Source organism: Ovis canadensis, chromosome 12 (assembly GCF_042477335.2).
Source record: "Ovis canadensis isolate MfBH-ARS-UI-01 breed Bighorn chromosome 12, ARS-UI_OviCan_v2, whole genome shotgun sequence".
In the NCBI taxonomy this organism is placed as follows: Eukaryota; Metazoa; Chordata; class Mammalia; order Artiodactyla; family Bovidae; genus Ovis; species Ovis canadensis.
Window position 1 is genome coordinate 61091537 of NC_091256.1, and position 27937 is coordinate 61119473.

General features: G+C 54.5%; 1 protein-coding gene across 1 annotated transcript in view; it reads right to left on the reverse strand.

Annotated features, from left to right (window-relative positions):
- The window catches only part of SKI (SKI proto-oncogene), a 54451-nt gene extending 26829 nt beyond the window's left edge, over window positions 1-27622 (reverse strand). Inside the window, exon 1 of the mRNA XM_069544883.1 lies at window positions 26585-27622. Within this exon, the coding sequence (XP_069400984.1) occupies window positions 26585-27553 (969 nt within the window). The 5' untranslated portion in view covers window positions 27554-27622. The remainder of the gene's footprint in view (window positions 1-26584) is intronic.
- Window positions 27623-27937: the final 315 nt, after the last annotated feature.

The following is a 27937-nucleotide window of genomic DNA, read 5'->3' on the forward strand; positions in this document are numbered from 1 at the left end:
TGTGAGGACTACCTGGGGCTGGGAAACACCCACCAGAAGTGCTGAGGGGACAGGGCGGAGCAACCTACCAAAACATAGACGCAAGACCTATAAGGATTAAACTGTTTCAGAGTAAGTGACTCAGGACAAAGCTGGAGGAGATTCACAGGAATTCAGGACATTTTGCATCAGCAGGTCTACAGCCAAGGAAGCGGGAAAACATGAGCCACCACAAGGAGACTCATGAATCCTCCAAGGCAGACTGGAGCTGACACAGATGCCAGAATCCATAGGGGAGGTCAGAACCACTGCTGAGGCCAAACTCCACACATGCAAGGAGTTAAACAGAGATGCAGAAGGTCTGTGAGGCCAAGCATCCACGAGGTGAAGACAACACTGGATGGTCTGGCAGAGTGGACGTGACGAGGGGACACAGGTGAGCCTGAGGGGCTGGTGACAAACTGCTCAGAACAGAATAGACCGCAAGGACGAGGGAGGGGAAGAGCAGCCCTGGGCTGGGCTCCTTCAAACAGTGACTCAACGGGGGCCTGGAGTTCCCGCAGGGCGGGGGCGCAGAAAAAGTCTTCAGAAACACTGGCCAGAAATCCTCCAAACTTCAAAACTATGAGCCCCCAAAGCTCAATAAACCCCAAACACATGCAATCTAAAGAAAGCTACAGCAAAGTACATCAAAATCAAGATGCTCAAAAGCAGTGCATGTGTGCATGTGTCCTAAGTTGCTTCCATCAAGTCTGACTCTGCAACCCTATGGACTACAGCCTGTCAGGCTCCTCTGTCCATGGCATTCTCCAGGCAAGAATACTGGAATGGGTTGCCGTGCCCTCCTCCAGGGGATCTTCCCAACCCAGGGATCGAATCCACATCTCTTAAATCTACCTGCACTGGCACGTGAGTTCTTTATCACTAGCACTACCTGGGAAGCGGGCAGTAAAAATGAAAATCATAAAGATATTCCAGAAAAAGGAATGAAGAACCCCAGCCGATCAGTATTTTCAAAGTTGTTGTTGTTCAGTCGCTCAGATGTATATGATTCTTTGCGACCCCATGGACTACAGCACGCCAGGCTTCCCTGTCCTTCACCATCTCCCAGAGCTTGCTCAAACTCACATCCATTGAGTCGGTGATGCCATCCAACCATCTTGTCTTCTACTGCACCCTCAATACCTGCCTTCAATCTTTCTCAACAACAGTCTTTTCTAATGAGTCAGCTCTTCAAATCAGGTGGCCAAAGTATTGGTGCTTCAGCATCAGTCCTTCCAATGAATATTCAGGATTTCCTTTAGGGTTGACTGGTTTGATCTCCTCGCTGTCCAAGGGGCTCTCAAGAGTCTTCTCCAACACCACAGTTCAAAAACATCAGTTCTTCAGTGCTCAGCCTTCTTTATAAGTCTGTCACTGTTTCCACATCTATTTGCCATGAAGTGATGGGACCGAATGCCCTGATCCTTGTTTTCTGAATGCTGAGTTTTAAGCCAGCTTTTTCACTCTCCTCTTTCATCAAGAGGCTCTTTGGTTCCTCTTCACTTTCTGCCATATAGATGGTATCATCTGCATATCTGAGGTTATTGATATTTCTCCCGGCAATCTTGACTCCACCTTATGCTTCATCCAGCCTGGTATTTCACATGATGTACTCTGCATATAAGTTATATAAGCAAGGGTGAAAATATATAGCCTTGACATACTCCTTTCCCAATCTGGAACCAGTCTGTTGTTCCATGTCCAGTTCTAACTGTTGCTTCTTGACTTGCATACAGATTTCTCAGGAGGCAGGTCAAGAGGTCTGGTATTCCCATCTCTTTAAGAATTTTCCACAACTTATTGTGATCCAGAGTCAAAGGCTTTAGCGTAGTCAATGAAGCAGAAGTAGATGTTTTTCTGGAATTCTCTTGCTTTTTCTATGATCCAGCAGATGTTGGCAATTTGACCTCTGGTTCCTCTGCCTTTTCTAAATTCACCTTAAAATTTGTCTGGAAGTTCTTGGTTCACAAACTGTTGAAGCCTCGCTTGGAAAATTTTGAGCATTACTTTGCTAGTATGTGAGATAAGTGCAAACTGTGCAGTAGTTTGAACATTTTTTGGCATTGCCTTTCTTTGGGCTTGGAATGAAAACTGACCTTTTCCAGTCCTGGGGCCACTGCTGAGTTTTCCAAATTTGCTGGCATATTGAGTGCAGCACTTTCACAGCATCATCTTTTAGGATTTGAAATAGCTCAGCTGGAATTCCATCACCTCCACTAGCTTTGTTTGTAGTGATGCTTCCTAAGGCCCACTTGACTTTGCACTCCAGGATGTCTGGCTCTAGGTGAGTGATCACATCATGATTATCTGGGTCATTAAGATCTTTTTTGTACAGTTCTTCTATGTATTCTTGCCACCTCTTCTTGGAAAAAACTATCAACCTAGAATTCTACACCCACTGCAAATATCTTTCAAAAAAGAGGCAGAAGTAAATATGCTTTATACATATAGAAACTCATCACCAGCTGTCCTATACCAACAAAGAATGTGGAAGGACATCCTTCTAGCAGAGGAAAAACACCCCCGGATGGAAACCTGTGTCTACACAAAGGAAGAGCAGAGCAAGAAACGATTACTACATACATAAATATATTGATTCCTCTCATTATTTAGATGACTTCAAAAAGTAATTAGAAGAGCTTTAAACTGAATGAAAATGAAAACAACGCATCAGAATATGTGCAATTCCCTTAATCCAGGACTCAGGAGAAAACCAAACATTTAGATCACAAAAAAAGAGAAAAGAAAGGTCACAAACAAATGGCTCCACATCCCACATATGAAACTAATAAAATGACAAACTCAATACAAAGCAAGTCAAAGAAAGGGAAATATAAAGACTTAAACATAAATCAATAAAAACAGCAGGAAAATAACAGAAGAAACAGTGAACCCAAACTGGTTCTTTGAGAAGACCAGTAAAACTGATAAACCTCTACGCAGACTGATCAGGAAAATAAAAAAAGAAAATTGATCAGCATCAGGAATAGGAGAGGTGCCATCGCCCCGAATTCTACAGCTATGAAAGGGTAACAGGAAAACACTGTCAACAGCCCATGCCAATAAATTTGACAACTCAAATGAACTGGGCAATTACTCATTAAAAGACAAACAAAAAACCTCTCAACCAAGAATAGATAATCTGAATAGTTAAAAAGTTTCCCACAAAAAAAATCCTCCAAACCCAAACAGGCTTCAAAAATACGTGCTACCAAGTATTTCTAAAAGAATTACTAGTTCTTTCAGAAAGTTTATGGAGGGAATACTTCCCAAATAATTATGTGAATCCAACAATACTCTGATACAAAAACCAGACTATTACAAAAACAAAAAAAAACAGAACTACAGCCCAATGTTCATAATGAATACAATTGGAAAAACTATAAATGAAATTTTATCAAGTCAAACTCAACAACATTTTTAAATTATGAGACACCACAACCAGGGAGGTTTAACCTGGGAACGAAAGGTTCACTGGATTTAAGAATTAGCCAGTGCAACTTGCCATGTTAATAAACTAAAAAAAGATATTCACCATGTTAATAATATCAATGAATGCAAAAAAAAAAAGCACTGGACAAAACCCAACACCCATACCCATTCCTGGCCAAAGTAAAGGACAGAACTGCATGAACTTCTCCAGTCACCTGAAGAGCGTCTACAAAACCCAGCAACCTATTAACAGCATGCCTGACAGTGACACACTGCACCTCCCCCCAGGCCAGCAGCAGGGCTGTCTGCTCTCAGGACACTGGAGGCTCCAGCCAGTGCAATTAGGCAAGACAAAGAAAAGGCGTCCAAGTCAGAGAGGAAGCAACACTGTCTTTACTCACAGATGGAAACCCTGAGGGATCTATAAAAAGGCTACTAGAAGGAGTTGCAAGATGCAAAATCAATATACAAAAATCAATTGTACCAGCAACTTATAATCAGGAAATGAATTTTTAAAAAAAAACAAGGTCCATGTCCACACTGCTCTATTTAAAATGGATAACTAACAAGGACCTACTGTACAGCATAGGGAACTCTGCTCCGTGTTATGTGGCAGCCTGGATGGGAGGGGAGTTTGGGGGACAATCGACACATGCATATGCCCGGCTGAGTCCCTCTGCTGTGCACCTGAAACTCACAACATTGTTAATCGGCCATATTCCAACACAAAATAAAAAGGCTTTTTAAAAAAAAGGATGATTTTAACATTTCAGTATTAATTATGGCAACTGTTTGCTATAGGTTATTTGGCAAACCCCTTTATTAGGAAACAAAATTCTAGTTCTAATTTGACAAGAGTTTTCACCATTAATTTGATGGTAAGTGTGTGCTAGGTCGCTTCAGTCATGTCTGACTCTTTGCGACCCTATGGACTGTAGCCCACCAGGCTCCTCTGTCCATGAGATTTTCCAGAAAACTGGAGAGGGTGGCCATGGCCCTCTCCAAGGAATCTTCCCAACCTAGGGATCAAACCAGGGTCTCTTATATCTCCTGCATTGGCAGATGGGTTCTTTACCACTAGCACCACCTGGGAAGCCCAATTTGATTAACAGTTTTATCACATACTCTTGGATCAACTGAAATGATCATATGATATTCCTCCTTTAATATGGTCAAGTAGGTTCATTTCAAAACACCAAAAATAACCACAATAACACCAAAAAGAAAAAGCTTAGAGATAAGTCAATGAATCTGATCAAAGGCATCAAAGACCCATGCCCTGAAAACTACAAAATACTACTGACAGTAACAAAGAACAACTTAAATAAACGCAGCAATATGACTTGACTAGGAGATGGAGACAAAAAGGTGTTAGAATGTCAGTTCTTCCCAAGTTATCTGTAACGCAATTCAATCCCAATCAAAATTTCAGCAAGATGTTTTTCATAGAAATTGACAGACTGATTCTAAAATTCACATAGAAATGCAGAGGACCTAAAATAGCCAGAACAACTCTGAAAAGGAATAGAGCTGGAGAGCTAATGTCACTTGATTTCAAGAACTATAAAGCTATAATAAGCAAAAACAGTACAGCATTGATACAGATACATCGACTACAAATGAACATAATACAGTCCAGAAATAAACTCACACAGACAACTGATTTTTGACAAAAGTGCAAAGATAACACAGTAAGGAAAGTACAGTCTCTATGACAAACAGGACTGGAACAGTCAGTTATCCACATGCAAAAATGTGAACTTGGATGCAGACCTTGCATCAAATATAAATCTTAAAGCCACAAAATTTCTAGAAGAAAACAGAAGAGAAACACCTTTTGTGACCTTGCATCAGAGAAGATTTCTCATCTAGACCATCAAAACTCCAATCTAAAAGAACCAATCGATACACTGGAGTTGATGAAAACATTAAAACTCTACTCTTCAAAAGAGAAAAAAAAGAAAGCCACAGACAGGGAGAAAGCTTTGCAAAGCATAAATATGAAAAGGGACTTGTACTCGGAATACACATAGAATTCTCAAAATTCACCAATAACAACTCCACTCAAATAAAAGACAAAACTTCAAGAGACACTTCACCACAGAACATACACAGACGACGGCAAATATGCCCACGAAAAGATGTCCAAAGCCATTAGTCATTAGGGAAATGCAACCTAAAACCACAAGGAGAGACATCCCTCCACACCTGTTAGAAGGACTGAACCCAAAGAGAGCAGCAGTGCTGGTGAGGACGCAGGAGCCGGTGGGGATGCCTAGGCCAGCTCAGCGTTTCCAGAAAGGCCAACCTGCACGCACAGGACCCAGCCATTCACACCGAGGTGTCTACCAAGGGGGTGAGATGTGTGTGTCCCAACAAAACTCGCAAGGAGCATTCACAGTAGCTTTGTGAGTAACAGCCAAGAACCGGCAAGGATCCCATCGGTCCACAGGTGAATGAAGAAAGAAACCATGGCAATTCCTACAGTGGGGCAAAAACGAAACGAACCAAGCACTGACACAACCACACAGAAGAATCTCGAGATAATTGCGCTGAGTGGAAGAAATGAGACCAGAAAAAAAGATTTCCTTCCCACACAGCTCTAGCCAAGGAAACCCATCTAGAGTGAAGGAAGCTGGCTTGGCAGCTGTTTGGGGTGGGGGTGGGGAGGGACCGAGGGGCAGGGGACGCCCTGCGGCTGAGGGGCAGCGCCTCCTCCCTGACTGCAGCAATGGCTTCACGTGTGTACACATTCGTCAACGCTATCAAACTGTATGTTTTAAATGTGCACAGCTTATTATGTTAATTATACCTTTAAAAAGCTGCCTTTAAAATAACTATACAGCAATTATCCCAACCGGAGCCTTTATATTCCAGGACTCGTTTGTTCCACGGTTTGAAACAACCCCCACAGGTCAGTGACATGTGTACCCAAGCAGCACAGGCCGCCATTTCTTCTGAGGTCGATCCCAAACACGTCCTTTTTTGTCCCAGAAAGATTCACAAAAATGCTGTCGCCATGCATTCAAGTCATTTCTTTGTCCAGATCAGAACCAGCATGTACTCCCTGCAAATGACAAACTGTCTTTTTGGCTTTTTTTTTTTTTCTTTTTGGCTTTTCAGGGTGTGCATTCTTACTCCAGGTGCTCCAGGCTCCCAAAAAAGCAGCCACAGCCCAAGTGGACACCAGGGGCGAGGCGAGAGCTGATACAGCTTTATCTACACAAAGGGTGAGGGCTGGCCTCGGCCCAGGGCTTCTTCCGGTGGGGGCCCAGTGGCAGCCTCACCTGGGAACTTGTTAGAAATGCAAAGTCTCAGCACCCACCCCAGACTCAGGAATCTGAAACTCCAGGGTGGAACCCACAGGCTCATCATTGAAGAATTCTGAAGCTCAAGCTTTAGAACCTCTGCCCTAGAAAACCAGCAAGACTGAGGGACTGATCCAGAGCCAAGAATGAGCACGATACAGCTGCATACCATGGTCCACAGAGGAGCCGAGGTCTGGGGCAGTCTGTGATAAAACACGTGTGCTGATTTAGAATAACCATGGGAGAAAATTTCAAAAAAAAAGAGAAAAGAAAACGAGATTCGTCCTGACAAACCTCTATTACTAAACAGCTCCTGCTGGTTCTTTTCGCTTGACAAAGAGTTTTCAACCCATTTTTAAAAAGCAGTTCTAAAATTGTCCTGGTTCACATTCTCCCTTGACTGCACTCTGCTCGGCAGGATCTGGAACTTAGTCATCCTTCAGGGATGATTAAGTCTTAGAATAAGGGGTCTGAGTCATTTGTCCAAACATCAGTCAAGACCACACTCAGCCAGAGACGCTGAGTGTGAGACCTTCAATGGCAGTGAACCCTGTGTGGACACGCGTGCACACACGTGCACACACATACTAGCAAGAAATAAAACACTTTGAGAAAATAAATCTTGGTTATTTGAAGGTTACTTCTGGTTAAGATCACAAATAACTGGCAACAACGCATCCTCCTTTTTAAAGCAGCTCTTTATGCCCTTCCTTCCTGAATGCTTAAAATGCCAAAACCTTCTACAAATTCAGAGAAACACATCAAGATAGAATAATTAAAATGCTAACGAAAGAAAATCCGTTTCAAGATGGAAGAACAAAGATACTTCAACCCTGCTCTCCTCTCAGAAACTGCCAAAGCCCCCGCTTTCCAGCAAAGGCGCACACGTGGGGGCGGGAGGGAGCTGGGCGGGCAGCAGAGAGAAGGTCCAGGGACCACACGGACAGGCAGAGGATGCACGCGCCAGCAACCACAGGGGGACGTTTCTCAAGAACATCATCAGGGGCTCATCTGCAAGCGAGCCCAAGAAACAGTTCAGTGAACTCCAAGTGCCCGGCCCTGCCCCGCCCTGGTGCCCACTACGCTTTGCCATGATAAAACCACATGGTCAAGAATCACCATCGAGGGAAAAGAAGGCCCTGAAAGCTGACTTCAGAGGAAACCACAGCCAATACTCCTGGGGCTAGGAGACAAGCCATGGAACAGAACAGGTGAGCACTTTCACAGAAGAAACAATAACAAGAGGAGTATTACACATGAACACCACAGGACTTCCCTGGTAGTCCAGCGGTTAAGAATCCGCCTGCCAACGCAGGGGACACGGGTTCGATCCCTAATCAGGGGATATCCCACAACTAAGCCCACGTGCCACAATGAACCTGGGCTCTGCAATGAGAACTCTCACCATGAGAAGCCCTCGCAGAGCAACTAGAGAGTAGCCACTACTTACCGCAACTAGAAAGCCCCTGCACAGCAATGAAGACCCAGCACAGCCAAAAATAAACTTAAAAGTAAAATAAAAATGAACATGACAGTAAAACTGGAGGAAATATCCAGGAAGTGACACTGAGAGACAGAGAGGCCGACGTCCAGCCAGAAGGCTCTCCAGGTCACCAGAGAGCAGTGGACCAACAGCTGGGACATACCACCAGGCACCCCGAAAGGGGCAGGCACCTGCACCAGGCCTGCACAGCCTCCTGTCGGATCCTGGGCTCAGAAGGAAGAGGCAGGGCACACGCCAGGTCCGGCCCCTCGGCCTCCGAGAGGGGACAGCAGCACACAGGGGAGCAGGAAACAGTGACTGACCAACCCGAGACACACGACAGACAGACAGGAAGTGACGTCAGGATGTGGGAAACAGAGCAGACTGGAAGTGAGGTCAGCAGGCAGGACCTAGAGCAGACAGGTCAGAACCAAGGGACCTGCCAGGATGGAGGACGCACAGCAGACAAGAAGGGAGGTCAGAACATGGGACCCAGAGCAGACAGCAAGTGAGGTCAGAACGTGGGACCTGTCAGCATGCAGGACCCAGAGCAGACAGCAAGTCAGGTCAGAACTTGTCCACCAGCTCAGGATAAACAGTCCCACAGTCACAGTGGTCAGCACGAAGGGTCGATTTATCCAGACCTGAGACACACCAGCTTGGGCAGGCGTGGAGGTGACTGAGAAACATGGAGTCAACAGAGGATAAGCTGTGAACCACAGGAAGCCCCTGCCCAATGGCAAGTGGGGAAGATGGGACGGGGACACTGACTTTGGGCCTTCTGCCCTTCAGGTGTAAGAGGACACCTGTGTAATGATAAAAACAAATATCACACCCTCAAACCCCAGACAGATGAAGAAATGATGTCTGTGTGCCCGGGCAGTGAGGGTACAAGCCTACATCTCCTACCACTTCACAAAGCGGGCCTTACTGGGCAGCGTGGGGCTAAAGATCCCACCTGTGCCCCACAGGGGGACAGGGCATCTGGAAGAAGAAGAGCCGCCATGGCCGTGCCCATCCAGGACATCACAATCCCACCTGCAAAGGCTGAGTCACAGCCAGAGTCGGCTGGCCTAGACCCTGAGGACATCAGAAACAAACAGAAGGTCCTAACTCTGCTCCCGCCCAGAGGCTACGGTGACGAGCAGGAGCACACACAAGGGCTGTCTGACAGCCAGAGGGTGTACGTCAGCATGTCCAGACTGAGCACCAAGTAAACCAAAATGGACAGCAGCCGACAAGGATCCTGACCTTTTGGTCTGGCCATTCCTGAGAGAAGGCAGCTCCACTGTAGGGTGACTCAAGGGACAGAACAATGAGACAGCAGTGGTCCTTGCAAGGGGTTCTTGCACCCTGCTATTTCCCTGATGGGCAGGAGAGCCTGGGTCAGCCCTCCCATCAGTGCCAAAACTGGAAACAAGTCCATCACGGCTGGATGGTGCTTCATCTAAGGGTAGAGGGGTCGGCAAGAGGCCGGCTAGCACTCCAAGAAGGTGCACCTCGCAGAATGACAGCCCAGTCAACAAGGCAGGCCTTCCCGACTCTACAGAATCAGCATCTAGAGATGGACGAGAAGCTCCCACGAGTCTCAGAAAGTCTCGGAGACACAGAGAAGTTCCCCTGGACCCACCAAGGAACATGCCTGGGGCACCTGAAACACCACAGCACAGTTCAGGACAGCTCCCGGCCACAGGCGCTCAGACCTGCAGGACTGCAGCCCAAAGGGTGCTCACACGGCCCTCGACCTCCCCTGCCACTGTCAGGGTCCCCCAGGGCCCAGGGAGGTCTGGTACCTCTAGCGCTTCTGTTGACTGCAGGGGCAGGGGGCAGAGGAGATCCAGTGAGCACAGTCCACAGTCCCCTCCCGTGGCAAGGGCTATGTGGCACCGCAAAGGTGGCAGGCATGCTGGGTGTGCGTGGGGCCTGCGATGGCTCCCCATCAGAGCAGGCCTCGCAGGGGATGAGTAGGGCAGGTGTGAGGCGTCCAGAAGGCAATGCCACCCTGCAGCAATCCCTGGGGTCTACTTCAGCCCACGACAGACAGGGGCCATCAGTGCCGGGCCTGGCCAAGGCCTTGGCTGACAGGTCATCCCTACTCCTCTGTACCCCTCACACCACCAGGCAGCTGTGAGGCTTCTTCCCACTCATGCTGGGCTTCCCAGGGCCACATATCCTCCAGCTTCTGAATGAAGGTGCCTCAGTTCCACATGAGCCACACAAAACCTGACACCCAGACAAGGTGGAGGCAAGGCCCTCAACTAATGGCTCTGGGGCCCCAGTTGACAGAAAGTGCCACAGGGAGGCCCTGCTCTGCCTGCTGCTCACACATGCCGCCCCCCACCCCTCACCCCCTCAGGCCCTGCAAGCGGCAGGCAGGCCAGGCCTGCACATGGCACCCAGCTGGAAGCACAGCCAGGGCCAACTCCTCCTCATCCCCAAGGGGCCTGTCTCAGCCTCCGCCTCACTCCCAGGCACTTACTAACAAATACATGATCCCATGGATAGAGGAGCCTGGTGGGCTACAGCCCATGGGGTCACAGAGAGTCACATGGGGTCACAACTGAGCAACTAAGCGTGCACACACGCACGCTGGAACAAGTACTCGTGAATAAGAGCAAGGCCCCTGGTGGCGGCAGCAGCCTTGGTCACCAGGCACATGTGCAGGAAGATTTGAGAGAATTCAGCTTCACATGCTGTCTCCTCGAAGCGCCCATCTAAAGACAGACCCACACACGACAATGTCCCTCTCCCCTCCCTGGGACCTGGACACAGGGATACACACAGGGTACATCGAAAATAAGCACAAGTGCTGCTTTGGGAGCCTCGTCAGGGAGGACCTGAGGCCCCCAGCCCCAAGATGCCCATGCTCACTGACCGTGGGGTAGGGAGTGCTGGCGAGGTCCTTGGCTGCAGATCGGGATGGATGAGGCTGTGACCCATGGTGCACAGTACCCCACAGATTAGCCAAAGCAACTTTATTCAAATCAGATCCTAAATATTCATTCCAATCAGACCATCCTTATGTTCCTGTTAGAACCTTCTGCCAATAGCTAGACCCACAGGTACTCCTGGCAGAGCCTGGCACTGGCCCAACACTGGCCTCACCAAGGAACCAGCCTCAAGCTGGGAGGGGCTGTGGGGATACAGGCTTGGTCCTCTCCAGAGGGCCATGGACTATGTGGGAAGACTGGAGGGCAAGGTGGCTGTGGCCCAGTGTGTCTTCAAGGTTTGTCTTCTCCTAGGTGCCTGTCCTTGCATTCAGGCTCTCGCGTCACTCTGTGGTCAGCAGCTGAAAGAGACAGAAGCTCTCAGCAGGTATGGGAGGCTGTGTCCCCAGCACAGGGCCCAGAACTTGGGGGTCACCTTCTCAGCCACAGAGGCCTTGGGCCACCTGTTGGGATCGTGACCCCCAACATCCCCACCACCATGACCCAGAGGACCTTCCGACCATCAGGTCACACCAAAGGCAGGACCTCATCCTGGAACAGTGACTACTGCTCTCAAAACACTCGCATTCAAAGCTCTGGTTTTCCCATTAGTCATGTATGGATGTGAGAGTAGACCATAAAGAACGCTAAGCACCATGAATTGATGCTTCTTTCAAACTGTGGTGCTGAGGAAGATTGAGAGTCTCAATCCAGGCAGCAAGGAGATCAAACCAGTCAATCCTAAAGGCAATCAACCCTGAATATTCATTGGAAGGACTCATGTTGAAGCTCCCATACTTCGGTCACTTGATGTGAAGAGCTGACTCATTGAAAAAGACCCTGATGTTGGGAAAGACTGAAGGCAGAAGGAGAAGGGGTGACAGGATGAGATGGTTGGATGGCATCAGTGACTCGATGGACACGAGTCTGAGCAAACTCCGGGAGATGGTGAAAGGCAAGGAAGCCTGGCGTGCTGTAGTCCTCGGAGTCACAAAGAGTCGGACACAACTTAGTGACTGAACAACATCTTTCTTAATAGGGCAGCTAAAATGAATCAACCCTCATTATTATTTTTTTTAACTTTACAGAGCTTTCAGAGATTTGAGGTAGAATAAAGATTCGTTTTTTTAATGGGGGAAAAGGGACGGTTTTCAATCCTCTCCATTCCACCTCAAACTGAAGTAACAGGCATCTGGAGGGCGTGCAGCCCGCCAGGCGCCCTCCCCTCCTGACCCCATGTGTCACACAGGAACCTGGGAGCATGCCAGGCAGGAAAAGCGTGAGTGACCCCAGGGCGGGGCACATCCAGGGCGGAGGGAACACAGGCACAGACACAGCCTCTGGGCTCAGAGTGAACCGGTGACAGGTGCAGCCCTGTGGGAGGCCCAGGACAGAAATCGGGGAAGTGGCTCGGGTCTCATCCATGACCCACAACAAGACGTGGGAAATAGCCCAACTTTCACGGGCAGCGAGACCCTCTACTGTCAGCAGCCACCGACTGCTGCTCCACCGTGACACAACCCTGAGACTGGAACCCACCTATCCCCGGGGGCTCCTGCTGGGGGGCAGGTGTGACCACATCAAGGGGCTGAATCTGCGTCTAAACCCCCAGTGACCAGCTGCCTTACAGTCAGGAGGGGATGGGCCACACACTGCAGGGAGGTGTGGGGGTGTCAGGCAGGGGTCAGAGGTCAGAGAAAAGCCATTGGGAGAGACTGAGTCCCTAGCAGGTGGCCCAAAGAGGATGACTGAGACATCAAATAATGGCAGGAATGACCGCAACACTGTCTGGGGCTAATCTGGTGACACCAACCGGCCGGAGGAGGGAGGGAGGGGAGGGGGAAGGGGGGTGGGGAGGAGAGAGAGGAGCAGCAGGCAGCAGGTCAGGCAGCACCCTGGAGGGACAGCCAACCCACCAGGAGCAAGTTCACGGGGACTGGACACCGCCAGGGTCTAAAGTCTGCCCACAGATTATTTATTAACCACAGAGGGAAGAAGCAGACTCACCACGAGTGTGAGCGAAGCTGCCATCCCCGAGGGGAGGGGGGCTCCAAGCCTGCCACTGACACCAGCCAGGAGACACACAAGGCACGTGCCCACAGGACAGCCCCTCACCCTTCAGACGCCGCGTCAGGCAGGACCACAGGTTGGGGGATCCCAGCGGACAGGCTCAGACAGAGACGCCAGATCGCAGGGCCCATCCTAGTGAGTCCTGGGCACAAGCAAACTGCTGCGGGAGGGCTGAGTGGACAAGAAGCATGACAGTACTGCAGCCGGGCCCCCACGATCACCCACCAAGGACCACAGCGTCGGACACTCTCCCTCCAATGCAGCAGGACAATGGCAGTGAACCCTGGGGAACCTGCCTCAAAGCTTCACTGCAGGTTTGAAAATTTCTTATAATAAAAAAGCCCCAGGGACTTCCCTGGTGATCCAGTGGGTAAGACTCTGTGCTCCCAGCACAGGGGACCTGGGTTCGATCCCTCATCAAGGATAGATCCCACACACCACAGCTAAAAGATCTTGTGTGCCACAACACAGACCTGGCACAGCCAAGTACACAACAAATAAAAAATAAAAAGCCCTGAACCAAGGAGAGGCAGCAGATTCACCAATGGGTGGCTGGCTGCTCCTCTGTCCACAGGGGCGTGGAAGCCACCCCCTGGCGTAAGGACACAAGAACACGTGCCAAGAAGGGACAGCAGCGCTCTGGGAATGCCCAGCTTGAGCAGGGCAATGACATCTTGCAACATCTTGCAAACGACACTGGGTGGTTTCTCTAAATCGGACCCAAAAGCATCAGAAATGGAACAATAGCATGAAAAACCTCTCAAAATTCCAAATTTCCTAAACAGTAACAAACCCTAGTTTGAAAAACAGATCTCTGATTCTGTTCAACTCTCTGCAAGGGTGATGCACAATCCAGCATGTGAAGACCTGTAGCGACAAGAGCAGGCGGATGGGACCCCCCTCGCCAACCCCCAGCCAAGACCCTGGACCCTGGCTGCTGCCCCTGGGCTCCTCCCTCCCGAGGCTCTGCCCCAAGAGAGGAAAGAGCAAGCCTCCCTAAGAGGGCTCTTGACACACTGCCTTGTTTCTGCTTTCCAGAAAACCTCATCTTTATGGGTAAGAACGGCTCTGGGATCAGTGCTGCTCCACTGAGACCAAGGCTGTGGATGAGGCACTGACCACTGCTGGCCGTTTACCCAAGTCCCCATGTGAAGAGTTACCCCCAGTCTTCCCATCTTCCCATCTGAAAACCCAAACCACCTGCCCTGCTCAAACAGGATGCGGGTCCTCCCTCTGTCCAGGGGCCACCTGGAGGCTGCACCTGACAGAGAAGGGACTTCCCCAGCCTGTCACCAAGCACTATGCTGCAGTGGACATCTGGGTCCGCACACACACATGCCTGGCTGCATACAGAGCCCAGGGGACCCAGGACAGATGACTCCCAGCATTCCAAAAGGGCCCCACACGGGTCAAACGCACCAGCACCAGCCTCATCTGGGGCCCAGCGTGGAAGTCAGCTGAGACTACAAGTCCATCAGGGCAGCCAGCGTGGGGCACAATGACCACACACTGCACAGGCCCCAGGCTACCCAGGGCTACTGCTGGCACAGGGAGCCTGGCCGCCCGGCACACTGTGTGCTCCGCTCAGAGCGCCTGCTGGCGCCCATCCGCTGGCCCGCTTGGCTGCAAGGAGGTCACTGTGCCAGCCTGCGTATGCCCACACATGGGCCCAGCCGGGCTCCTGGGATGGCCTGTCCGGCCCACTGCCTCCTGTCAAATGCCCCAGCTTAGGAAGAGAGAGAGAGGGCCGGGCGCAGTGCTGGGCCTTCGTAATGACGGATGAGAGGAGGCACCCCAATCCCCCACCCACTTTACAGAGAGGGACACCAGGGCCCAGGGAACTGATGAAGGCTCTAATACAAGTGAGAAGTTGGCCGAGCCAGGATCTGGTCCCAGGAATCAAGTGGGCTATATCTGGTTTTTTTTTTTTTTTTATAAAAAAAAAAAAAAGGCCAATTTTTTTCTTTTTGTTTTTGCCACACTACGTGTCTTGAAGCATCTTAGTTCACCTGACCAGGGATCAAACCCATGCCCTCAGCAGTGAAAAGGCTACATCCTATCCACTGGACCACCAGGGAATTCCCAGCAATCAAGTTTAAGGATCCCTGCCCCTAACCATTAAGCAATGCTGCCTCTCTAGACTTCTAGAAACTTGTACTTCACCAGAAATACCAAAAAATTATACTTGCTAACATCTGCACAAAGAAAATGGGGTAAGAAAGAGGTTAAAATTAGATCCAAAGACAGTGCTTTCTACTCACTGTGGGCAGCAGGTGGGGCAGAGGGGGGCCCTCCCAACCCAAGTGGTTTCCAACTCCTCTTTCTTTCTTCAACTAGAGCACAAAGAGCCACCCTCACTGAGGTCCCTGCAGGGCCTGCCCAGGTTCCCACCACCAGGCCTTCTTTTTGCATCCAACCAGTGGCTTCACCCTTACCCAGCAGGCAAACCTGGCAGTATTTGCAAAACAAAAATCAAGGACCCTCCTTTCAAGAGCTACGCAGCAGGGTGCCCTCACACCCCAGCCTCTCATCAATATTCAACAGCTAAGACAAAGTGGACAAAGAAGCAGAGGGTCACTTCTCCCGGTCCCTGGCCTTCAGGTCCACGCCCACTCCTGCTCCTGCAAGAGGCCAAGATGGGGGCGTCTGGAAACCAAACATCTGGGTTGGTTCAGAGGCCACTCAACTGCTCCGGCAATGCAGCCCCAGGGCTGGGATGTGGGCAGTGGGGGCACAGCCCACCCTGGCCAGGGCCATCAGTCAGGGCCTGGAGTAGCCTGGTCTGCCTGGACAACCAGTGTCTCCCGGACCACCTGCCCCCATGGCCTCCTGAAACCAACGGAGACAAACTAGTGGAAATCATGGTTGGAAGCTGGGCTGGACCCAAAGCCCATGAGAGGGGCGCAGGCACCAGTCATTCAGGAAACTATGTCCAAGGCGGAGGGAGAACGCCAAGTGGCCGGTGGTCCTGGGCGTGGGCTCCTGGCTGTCCCGGAGCCAGAGGGAAAGTCCACATCCAGCGGCAGGCTCTCCTGCCCAGAGCTGCCCTCAAGCTATCCAGAACACAGGTGGGTGTCCCCCTGCTCTGGGCCCAACACGCAACCCCCATGTGGTGACAAGCTTAAAAGGCAGAGACTCTGGTCTTTGTGTGGGGAAAAGCATGAGAAGACCACCACTTCCTCTCTGAAAAACTTACTCAAGAAACAGGGGCAGGACATAAGACTCCAGAGAGGACAGACTCACGTCAAGCTCACCGGCTAAACCTCAGAGGCCAACATACTCACACAACCAACGAGCCCATGACAAGATGCTCAACATCACTGATCATCAGGGGACACAAATCAACAGCACAGCGAGACAGCCTCACACCCCTCAGGACAAATACTGTCAAAACCCAGAAACCAGTGCTGATGAGGACATGGGGAACCTGGGACGTGGCGCGCCTCTGCCAAGGAAGCCAGTACAGAGGCTGCTCAAGGAGCAGACACAGACCAATCGTGTGACCCAGCAATTCCACCAGAGGACGTGCCCAGCAGAACTGAGAGCAGGGACGTGCCCCACGCACAGCAACCGAAACACAGAAGCAACCCAGGTGCCTGGCGTCAGGTGACGGACAAACAGAATGTGGTCCGTCCACACAACAGAACAGGATCCAGCCTTAAACAGGGAGGCAGTCCCGACACCGACACCTGCTCCAAGGAGGACAGACCTTAGGACACGACGCGGACTGAAACAAACCAGACGTAAGAGGAGCCATCCTATGTGATTCCACTTCTCTGGGGCCCCTGGAGGAGTTAGAGTCACAGAGACACAAAGTAGGAGGGTGGGGGCTGGGGGAGGGGGTGGGGGCGGAGCTTCAGTTTGGGAAGGAGAAAGTCCTGGAGATGATGGTGGGGATGGCTGCACAACGATAATGTGCCCAGTGCCACTGAGCTGTGCACTTAAAAAAAGGAGGAAGGTGGTTTTTATGGTAACTGTCATTTTACCACAATAAAGAACAACACACACAAGGAAAAATATAGGGGAAAAAATACTAAAAATAATAAAATAGCCAACTCCTTTAGGAAAAAATGAACCAATAAGATACTCCCCTTCAACAAGGCTATTCTGAATGACAGTGACTAAGGCTGTAAGGATGGAGGAACGAAGGCAGGTACCTGATGCTGTTAAGAGGGAGACTCTTGGCAACAAAATCAAGAATCCATGAAGACGACCTGCCTCTCTGGGTCAGAGTCTCCCAAGGGAATACCCAGAGAAGTACAGGCACCCTGTGTGTGAGCAACCAAATGGGACAAACGGAAGCGCAACCAACAAGGCTGGGAGCTCGCTCTGAGCCGCCAAGTCTCCTATGAGAGCCTCAGCTCAAGTCTGGGGCATCAGAGGCAATGTGCCTGCGGTGACCACTGACCTGAGGCCCCTCGGGACACAGGCCCCACCCTCCCTGAACAAAACAATTGAGCATGACCTCAGACCCAGACACACATGCACACGCCTGCAGCAAGGATGCACCACAGTCACATCCGTGGGTGCCCACACTGGAGGCCCGATGCCCATCACACAAGAAGAGGGACCAGCCCCAGCTACGAGGTAGAGGTGAGGGCCAGTCACACTGGACACAGGTCAACACAGGGATGCTCAGGATGGTGGAGTGGCGGGGCTGGAAGCTGGCAGCAGGTGTAGATGGCCTTCCACACTGCTGCACTGAGGCTCCTGGGAGGAGTCCACGTTAAGACGCTCTCTGAAGCTTCTCGCATGATAACAAAAACACAGCCTGGCCCTGGATGTGAAGGACATTCCAGGACCCTCAACACCACAGACTGCTCACCAAAGTGCTCCGTGGCTGCCCACAGGCACAGCCGTGCACAAAACACACGTGTACACAGGGGCACGGATGAGGGAGGCCTGCAGAGCCATGTCTGAGACGTGGGATCTGAACACAGGCTGGGGACCCGCAGGCATTCAGACACTGTTTTTTGCCAACTTTGCCAGGCATGCTAACAGTCCCAAGGTAATGATTTTCCACGATTCCTTATCTGTTAGACGGATACTGAAACACTCACGTGTGAAATGATGCCTGGGGTCTGCTTTAGCGAGAAGGCATTAGGGGAAATGAGTGAGATGAAAGCAGTGTGGAACCAGGAATGTGTCTGCATGAACCACTTTCCCACTCGCGGGCACCTGAATCTGCCCCCACACTACCACCCACTGTAAGTCCACACACATGCTAGCCCTTTGGGCGGTGGGTGCTCACTGCTGGACAGGAACCTGCCCTGGGATCACCCTTTGGGCTCACTCTGCTCACCCCTCAAAACTTAAGCAAGCAAAGGCAGAGGCCCAGGTGGCTCTCCCTCAAGCCCCTTCAAAGGCTTGCACCCCATCCCTCCCTCAGTCACAGCCGCCTGCTCTGCAGGGCCCCGGCCAGAGCCTCTGTGACATGGACTCCTGAGAAAAACTGCAAGGTAGTTCAAGAGAGCATTTCAATCCTAACTGCGCATGCGAAACACCTGGAGCTCAGATAATAAAACTGGGAGGGACACTAAAAACCACAGAAGACCTCGGATGACTTGAGACCACCTCAGCGACAGCAACAGGAAAATTAAAGCAAATCCTCCCCAGACGGAAGGCGAGTCCAACACGAATCCGAATCCAACAAACAGAGCACATGTCTCCCCTCCTGCAGTAGAAACTGGACACCAGGGTTGGTGGGCCGCATCATCAGAACTGAGTCGGGGCGGGGGGGGGCGGGGGGGGGAGCGGGGTGTGCACAGCAGCAGGAGGGGAGCCTCCTTCCTGGAGGTGGGGAAGCAGCAAGATTGGGAATTTGGGAATTCCGGGTCTGCTGGGCAGAGGCTGCAGCCTCAGTCCTCTGGTCCCGCCTGTCGGTACACTGCCGGGCCCCAGCTCCATTGCAGGCAGCCACCCCAGCTGGGAGGAGGGTCCCCGGGTCCACCACCCAGGAGCCCAGAACCCCTCGGCCACCCACACCCGGGCCACTCAGAACAGTTTAACTATCGGAGCCACGAGGAGCCAGCCCAGGGCCTACCTTGTTTTCACAGTTTAAGGAGCTTTGTAAATGCAGACAAGACCCACTAGGGTCAGGCAAGCTGGGCGACACTTATTACATACAAGGATGTTAAAAAAAAATCACAGTTTTGATAGTTCTGCAAAAAAAAACTCAGCAAATTTACAACAAAACTGTCAAGTAATTAAGGCTAGGCACTTCACACATGAACTTAAACTGCTAATTAAAATCCCCTCGCTTAATTGACTACATTTGCATATCATTCAACATGGGAGTATAATTTTTTTAATGGTTTGGGCAACGTGGTTCTAACACCAGGAAGTGGGAGACGGCAGGTGGGGGGAGCCAGCAGCCTCTGCACGGCCAGCTTGCCTCCCCTGGATGTGCAAAGGCTGCACCCCAGGGACTATGCCAGGCCCGGGGTCCCCATCCCAGGTGGAAGTAGAGGCCAGGCCAGCAGAGACTCCCCCCTGCCTTGACCTGGAGAAGGGGCTGGGCAGGAGCTTCCAGAACCACCCATGGACACATGCACCTGCCCTCCCCCCAGGGCGGCACCATGGCCCCCAGCCCACGCCCCACCTCCTCCAGGGACTCAGAGAACACCTGAGACATGCTCACCCCACTGGGGGCAACAGTCAGACCCAGACAACCAGAGCAGCTGGGCTGGGAGGCGCAGGGGAGGCCAGCCAGGCCCCACAGCTCTCTGTGAAGACTCTGCAGCTCTCTGTCCATGGCCGGACCTGTGGGTCCCTGCAAGAGAAGCCCCAGCCCCACACAGGGCGAGGGCGTCCCCAGGACCGAGGGCCCCTCTTGTTCCAACAGCTGAAGGGCAGCAAGAGGAGACCGTCAGGCCAACGGGACGCATCCACGGGGGCGGGTGGGCAGGCAGAACCATGGCAGCGATGGGAGGACCACCGGCACCACTGGAGACCAGTGACCCCAGTCCTCGAGCAGGTCCGGCTCTGAAGGCAGCTCACGCGGACCAGAGGACCGCAGCGCGGCGCGTGGATGCCGCAGCCACCCACCAGGCCCGAACTGCAAACCAGTGCCACGGGGTCACGAGAGCGCCAAAGCGACAGGCGTGCAGAGAGAAAGCTGGCCTCACACAGGCCCAGTCACAGCCCCCACCCTCCAGGCCGGCAGGGCCGCCAGGCTCCCCAGGGCTCAGGGCCCTCTTGGCTGTCGCTGGCAAGCGCCAAGGATGGAGGAGCTCTGCTGTTGGGGGTTGTGTACTGCACACGAACCTGGACCCTCAGCCCTCCCGGAACGCTCTGTGGCCCAGGAGATCCACAAGGTGAGAGTGGGGTGCAGAGAAGGCCCAGGTTCCAGCCAGGTCCTCAGACACCAATCACACCGCTGGGCTGCTGTGAGGACGTGGCCAACAGCTCCCGGGGCAGAGGGAGGTGGGCGCAGGCACACGGGGCCCCATGGGTGACCCCCAAAATGCAGGTGATCCCCACCTGCAGTCCCAAAGCCCAGCCCTGTTCCTCACTGCCAGCCCTGTCCCAGGGGTTCAGACCCTCCCCATCACATGATGGCCACCTCCACTCGGCCACACCCCTCACATGGGCTCAGGGGTTGAGTGAGGGCTCACGGGTGCCCGGGGCCCTCAGACGCCCTCTGCTCCAACCACCCACGGTCCTGCCAACCCTCAGGCCCAGTGGCTCCAGCTTCCTTCCCCCACAACCACAAAGCCCCCTCACCACCCGTCACCACGTTTTCTGTGACAGGCAGCATGGTAGCCCATGAGAAGCCTGTTTTCAACAAGGGACATTCCTTTCAGAGTAACCAACCAACATCCAAGAGGGAGCCACGTCAGGGCCTGTCCAGGTGGAGCCCTCTCTGCACCCCCAGCACCCCTGAGCCGGGGCCCCACAGGACGGCTCCATGCACTCCAGGGAAAGCACCCTCTCCTTCCTTTTCTAGCCAGCGAGCGCCAAGCTGCCAATAAACCTTGACGTTAGTGATTTCATGTCTCCATGAGTCATTTGACAAGTATTTATTCCGGGCCCGGAACTGGGGGCCCACACGAAGCCAATAACACAACCACAAACACACAACCCCCAGGTCGGCCGCAAAAAGGTCTCCCCGGAGAGCCCAGACCGCGGGGCAGGCCCGACCGCTGCGGGCTGCGCGGCCACAGAGCCACGCCGAGACTTCCTGAATTATTATCTGTAGCTGCAAAATCAAGAAGTCGCAGCATTCTTTGAGTCTTTCTAAGTGAAAAACGTAAAATCAGAGGAGACAAACACTGTAAACCCTATAGCACCCCGGCTGCTCCCAGGCCACCAGAGAAGCCGGCCCTGTGCACACAGAGCTTGGCCACAGTGCGGGCTCCTCCGCCCGTCCTGGGACCCCGCAGGGCCCGAGCCATGCCAGCCAACTGTGGACACAAAGCCTGAGTCCCCACCCGCCCCACTCCACTCACATGGACACACAGAGACCAGTCACAGCTCTAACTCGACACCAACAGGAACCCACCTCAGACCTCAGTACGACAACTTCACACTCCCAGAAATGACTTCCCATCCCTTCTTGGGGCTCTGACAGGCCCCTGTTAATCCACGGACACGTGTGGCCAGGAGCTCCCACCCGTGACCTCGGGGCCCAACCTCCCCCAAACACGCCCCACCCCCTGTGATGGGCAGCCAGAGGGAAGGAAAGAAGGAAGCAAGCAGGGCCCTGGGAAGAATGGAGGCTTTTCCCTCTCCCGCAGCTCTCACAGATCTTAAGGAAATAATTCAGCCTCTATATTTTGACTCAAAACAAAGAAACTTTTTAAAAACATTTCAGTTGAAACTTGCATAATTCTTCCAGTGGAGAAATCCTCCCCAACTTTCGCAATCCTTAGAAAGAGACACATTATTGCTGCTTGTGTAACAGTCTCTGGGCCACAGAGAGTCCGGCCGCCAGCCACCGACACCTCCTGCCAGACGGCCAGGGTGCAGGGCCCGGAAGCACCGCCTCCCCCGGCCCTCCCGGCGCCCGGCGGTCACCTCCCCAGACTTCCTCGTGGGCCTCGCTTGGCATCTCAGACAGTACTCGGACGGACTGTGAGCAAGGTTGGGAGCCAACAGCTCTACTCTCAAAGCCCTGCATTGGTTGAGGGTCCCCAGACAGGCAGCAGGGACAGAGGCAAGGGCCACTCAGGGACCTTGCTGCCCCCAGCAAGCCGACGGCCCCGCCCAGTTTCAAAGAGAAGTGCTAGAAACCAGCAGGATGGCTGAAGACGGGCTGATGGGCAGACGGCCCAGACCTGGAGGACCACCTCAATGCAGCCCTGCTCACCACACGCAGACGAGGGCACTCTGCTGGCCCCCCACAACCTCCCTCACTCACACTCAGCTGACCAGAGGCTGCTGTTTCCCGTTTGATGAGTCCCAGGCCTTCGCTTTGGGGACTTCACCAAGGACCAGCCCAACATGCTGATTCCATCCTCCTGCACGCGGGGCTGGGCCCATCCAGGAGCCTGGTTACAAAGCATCACCCAACAGCATCCCACCTCCTCAGCAAAGCGTCAGGAGCCAGGAAATCACAATGGGGCCCACAAAAACCTCGAGCAAAGCCAGTGGATGAAGGGACAGCCAAGCCTCTACACCTGTGCCCAGAATGAGAGCATTTGTGAGCCTAGCCCCACAATAAAGAGGAGGTGCTGAGAGAGGCAGGCTGGCCAGAGTCCCTTCCAGCCCGATGGACGTTCTTGACACCATCTCTCCCACGGCCACTTGAGCTTGACCGTACGACACGTGCCCACTTAGTGGAATCCCTATGGCCTATCTCCCTCACCAAAGCCTCAGTCACTGCCCACCAGGGACTTTGAGAGTCCACGCTCCTCCACGCTGATGGCCTGGCCATCCCCAGGTGATGGGGGAAACCGCTCCACTGCTGGGAGTTCACACAGACTCCACTCTGGACACTCACACAGCACGAGGACCCTCAGTCCACGAGCCCCTGCCAGGCAGGCAATTCTGTGGAAACATTCCTGCAGGGACTCAGCACTGAAGGAAGAGGCCCCACGAGCAAACAGCATCCCCGGTCTCCAGCCTGGGAAGCAGGACCTTCGGAAGGCGAAGCAGTTCCCAACAGCCTGTTTCTCAACCATGCAGGGGCTGGCCCAGTTCCAGCCCCAGGGGGGCAGCGCACCCCCGCCGCCCACCTGGCCCACGAGCAGCCGTCCCTCAAAACGAGGGACACATACCAATGTCCCTTTCATGACTGACAGATCCAGCTTAGTCCAGGGGCCATCAAATGAGGGATGGAGTCGACCAGGCAGAAGACAAGGGAAGTGGACGTGCAGAGGCTGAGACTCCCACCTCACGGCTACACGGTCCAGCAGCGAGAAGACGTATCCTTGCCAACCTCCAACATTCATCACCCAAACACACCCCCAACACACCGCCAACAACTGCTATGCATACTGTCCCCGTCTCAACATGCAGAAACTGAGGTGCGTGCATGCTTGCTCAGTCAGGCAGCAAGGAGGGACAGAGCCAGGACACAGGAGCAGCCCCGAGGAGCTCACGGCCAGACCCACCAGCCCTGACAGTGGCTGGATGACCGGAGGCACGTCTTGAGGGAGCCCATGGTGTGAGGGGCATCACTGAGGAGCAGCCCCCGGGCCAGCATGTGCAGACACACCACCTTCAAGGGTTTCCAGGCTCAGGCTGGAGCCCTGTCCCCCTGTTGGAGCGACCACAGGAACCGACACCCTGCTGTGCTCAGGCTGTAGGCACCGCAGGGCAGGGGAAGGCGACTGTGCCCAGGACCCCAGGAGGCCCCCTTGCAGCCCCCCCAGTGTTGGCGGCAAGAGAGCCAGGTGACCCCCGCAGCCCTCAGTACCTGGGACAAACATCAGCTCACTTCATCTCACCAGAATCTGAGGCCCCCACAAAGAGCAGTTCCAGCACGTTCTCTGTTGCTTTTTGTCCTGGGCCTCAGGAGATCAACAATATTAAAATGAACTACAGAAAGAAGTGGAGATATCAAAATGTATCCTGTGAATACTCTGTCAGGAGCGGGTGGAGCAAACAGAGGCCCGCAGCCTGGGGAGGGGGTCTTCCCTACAGCTTTTTCCCCCCAACTCCCAATGAGCCCCCCACCGTGAGGCCGAAATCCCCTTCCCACTCTTGGGGTCGGGTGTCCCTGGCGCACTGACAGGCTGTGCTGGGGAGACCTGAAAAGGACCACACAGCCCAGGACTCCCAAGTGCACGGTCACAGAGCCAAAGCCATGGGCAGAGGCCAGAGAACAGGATAACTGAGCTGGGGGCGACAGGAGAGCACAGGAGCCAGCATGGATCGTGGCACAGCTGAGGCCTGGACGGGGGCACACGGGACCACCAGCCCAGACTCCACTGTGACGGCACGTGGTACTGACACACAGCCTGGAGACCCCAACCTCTCAGGATGATCACATCACCATCAGCATCCCCGGGGGAGCTTTCTGAACCAATGAGAGCTCTAAGCAGCGCTGGGGGGGGCACAAAAGGAAAGGGTGGCGCTGACCATCTGGGGAATCACCAGACTCCAAAGCTCGCTCTGGCCCCCTCTCTGAGGCCGCAGCTCAGGGGGCCGTCTTGCCCACTCACCTGGCAGTGTCTGGGCCCACAAGCTGAGGCCAGGCATTCCCTGAGCCTATAGACACTCATGTTCAGAACAGCAGGGCCTTCAGCAAGGGAGCCAAGGCCTGGGCCTGCAGCTGCCACAGCCAACCCCAGGAAGACAACCACAAACACACATGACCCAGATTCGGACACAAACACAGACACACCCTGCAGACAAGACCGTCTCCTGTCCACCCTGCATTAAGTGACCTGCCACAGCCTTTCAACCACAGGCTTATCCAGGCAGCCAGAACCCACCACAATCCTGCACACGGGGTGCCCTCGGGCCATGATGGCTATGGAGGGAGCAGGCACCCCAAACAGAGAGGCCCCCAGTTCACTGGGAACACCCCTCATGCCACGCACGGCCAGCTCCCAGTCTGAAAAGAGGGGCCCGATCAGCCTGCTGGGACCTGCCACCGGCACCCTCCCCCACCCACAATGCCCACTCAGACCGTTCCTCCCACCCAATCCCAGCCCTGGTCTGCGGACAGCTGCCACCTGGGCGCCAGCCGAGCTGAGGGCAGGAACACCAGCACATCCACGAGCGCACATGGGCCTCCCGAGCGCAGGCGACAGGCCTGGCTTCCCCTCCCCTCCTCCGCTCCCGGAGACTCTGACACTCCGCTGGAGGGGCGCCCAGAGAAAACCGGGCGGGAACATCTATTCACAGATTCGGAAAAAAAAGTTTGATGCAATAGCTGAATTAATTAGGCCTCCCAAGAATAGCAGAGCCAGTGCAGCATTCTGTGTGTGCAATTTAATAAGCCTGGATACTCAAAAGAAAAGTTACAAATACTTGGGGAGGTGGGAGGTGCCATGCAAAGCTGGTGTGGACCCCAGTGAGTGGCCAGGAGCTGCCAGGCTGGATCACACGGATCCACCATCTAGCGAACAAACAACAGACCCCAGGCCAGCAGCCCTCCCCACCTCGCCCTTTGCGTCTCAGAGGAAAGGACAGAAGAAAACGTGCACATCCAAAACAAACCGCAGGCCAGTGGCTCCCCTCACGCTCAGAGCCTCAGGCGCCCGCTGACCAGTCCCCGAGCCCGGTGCCAAGTGGCCCTCGCCCCCACACGGGGGACTCCGAGACTCACTCTCTGGCAGGCCAGGCACACACACAAAGCTGGAGTCGCCGAGTCTCGGCCCCCGGCCACCACAGCCCAGACACCTGGCTTCGCTTTGGAGTCTGTCTCCCAAGACTTCAAGGCACAAACAGGCCCTGCCCAGCCAAGTTCCTCCTGCTGGGGACATGGGCAGGCGCCCCTCTGTGTGCCAGCCCAGGAGTGGGAAGGCCAGGGTGGTTCCCTGCCCCCCACTCAGCCTGGACACCCCCCTGGTCCCCAGGAAGGCCTGGGCTGGAGGCTCCAGACTGAAACCGGCCAGGATCAAACTTCCTGGGACTAAGGGCAAAAGAGGCCTGCCCCTCCCGACCCAGCTGGGCAACAGCTGTGGGCCTCAGGAGGGCTTCACCCGCCCAACAGGCCTGCCTCCCAGGCTCCCAACCAGGCAAGGAGCTAGTCCTAGGAGTCAGACCAAAGGACCTTCCTCCGATACGGAGCAGTCTATGCGGACACCAACAACGCCCCCAAGTTTCCACAAAACAAAACCTAGCCCTGAAACGTGTGGGGGAGGCTGAGACCCCCGACCCAGAAGGGCACCCCGCCCTCTCCAGGTCCCACTCCCACTCCCCAGGCACGGCTGCCACGGGACACTCACCCGGGGCACCCGCCGCTTGTACTTGTTGCCATAGTCAAACTTCTCCTTGACGTCGTCCAGACAGCGGCCGAGACGCGCCTGCTCCTCCTTGCCCGTGTAGTCCTGACTGAGCAGGATGTAGGCCCGCCAGTTGGCCGAGTCGAAGCCCCAGTGGCAGGTCCGGTTTTCCAGGGCCTTGTGCGAGTGCACCACGAACTTGTGCGGCGGGTACATGAGGCGGCAGTCGAGGCACTGGATGCAGGCGGCGCTCGGGCTGCTGTAGAGCTCGGGCACCAGCAGCCCCTTGCACTTGCCGAAGCACTCGTGGTACACACGCACACTGCGCTCGCTGAGCTCCAGGCCCAGCGCCAGGCTGGCCGCCAGCTCCTTCTTGCAGGGCGGCGGGTAGGCGCCGCCGTACAGCAGCGCGTTGCACAGGCGCTCGGCGTCCGTCTTGGTGATGAGCCCGCACGAGGGCGCCGAGAAGGGCAGGATGCCCATGACTTTGAGGATCTCCAGCTGGTCGGCCGTGCAGCGCGAGCAGTAGATGTGAAGCTCGTCGCACACCGAGTTGATCTGTTGCAGCGAGAAGTCGCGCAGCACGGAGTTGAGGATCTGCGGCAGACACAGCCGCTTCTCGCCGCCCACCACGAAGCACGAGATGGTCTCGCCCTCCAGCACGGTCTCGCAGCGCTCCGTGGAGCGGTCGGACGGCATGAAGAAGGGCCCGGGTAGCACGGGCGGCGGCGGCTGGATGGCGGGCAGGTGCAGCACCGGCGGGGGTTCGGCGGCCGCGGGCACCGGCGCCGGCACCGCGGCCGCGCCCGCCTCCTTGGCGCTCTCCTTCTTGTAGGCCTCCTGCGCCCAGCGCGCCGAGAAGGCGGCCGGGCCGCCCAGCGAGCTCATGGAGCTGAGGTGGAACTGCTCCAGCGTCTTCTGCAGCCCCGGGTGCGGTTGGAAGCCGCCGCGGCCGCCCGCCGCCGCCTCCATGGTGCGCTCCGGCTCCCCAGGCCGCTCCCGCTCCCGCGTGCCCGGGCCCCCGCGGCCCCCGCCGCCGCCCCGCGCGCCCCGGCGGCGCCCCCGGCCCCGGCCCCGGCCGCCCCCCGCCGCCGGCTCCCGGCCGATCACGGCCGCGGCCTCGGCCTCGCCCGGGGGCCCGAAGGGGAAGGCGGGCGGGGCGAAGGGGTCCCGCCGCTGGAGCCCGCCGCCGCCGCCCGGGCCCGGCGCCACATCCACGCGCCCCGCGCCGCGCCCGCCGCCGCCCGGGCCCCCCGCGCGCCCCCCGCGCGCCCCCCGGGCCCTAGGCGCGGGGCATGCCCCAGCGCGCGCCGCCAACGCCAACGCCAACGCTCGCGGGCCCGGGGCTCGCGGGGG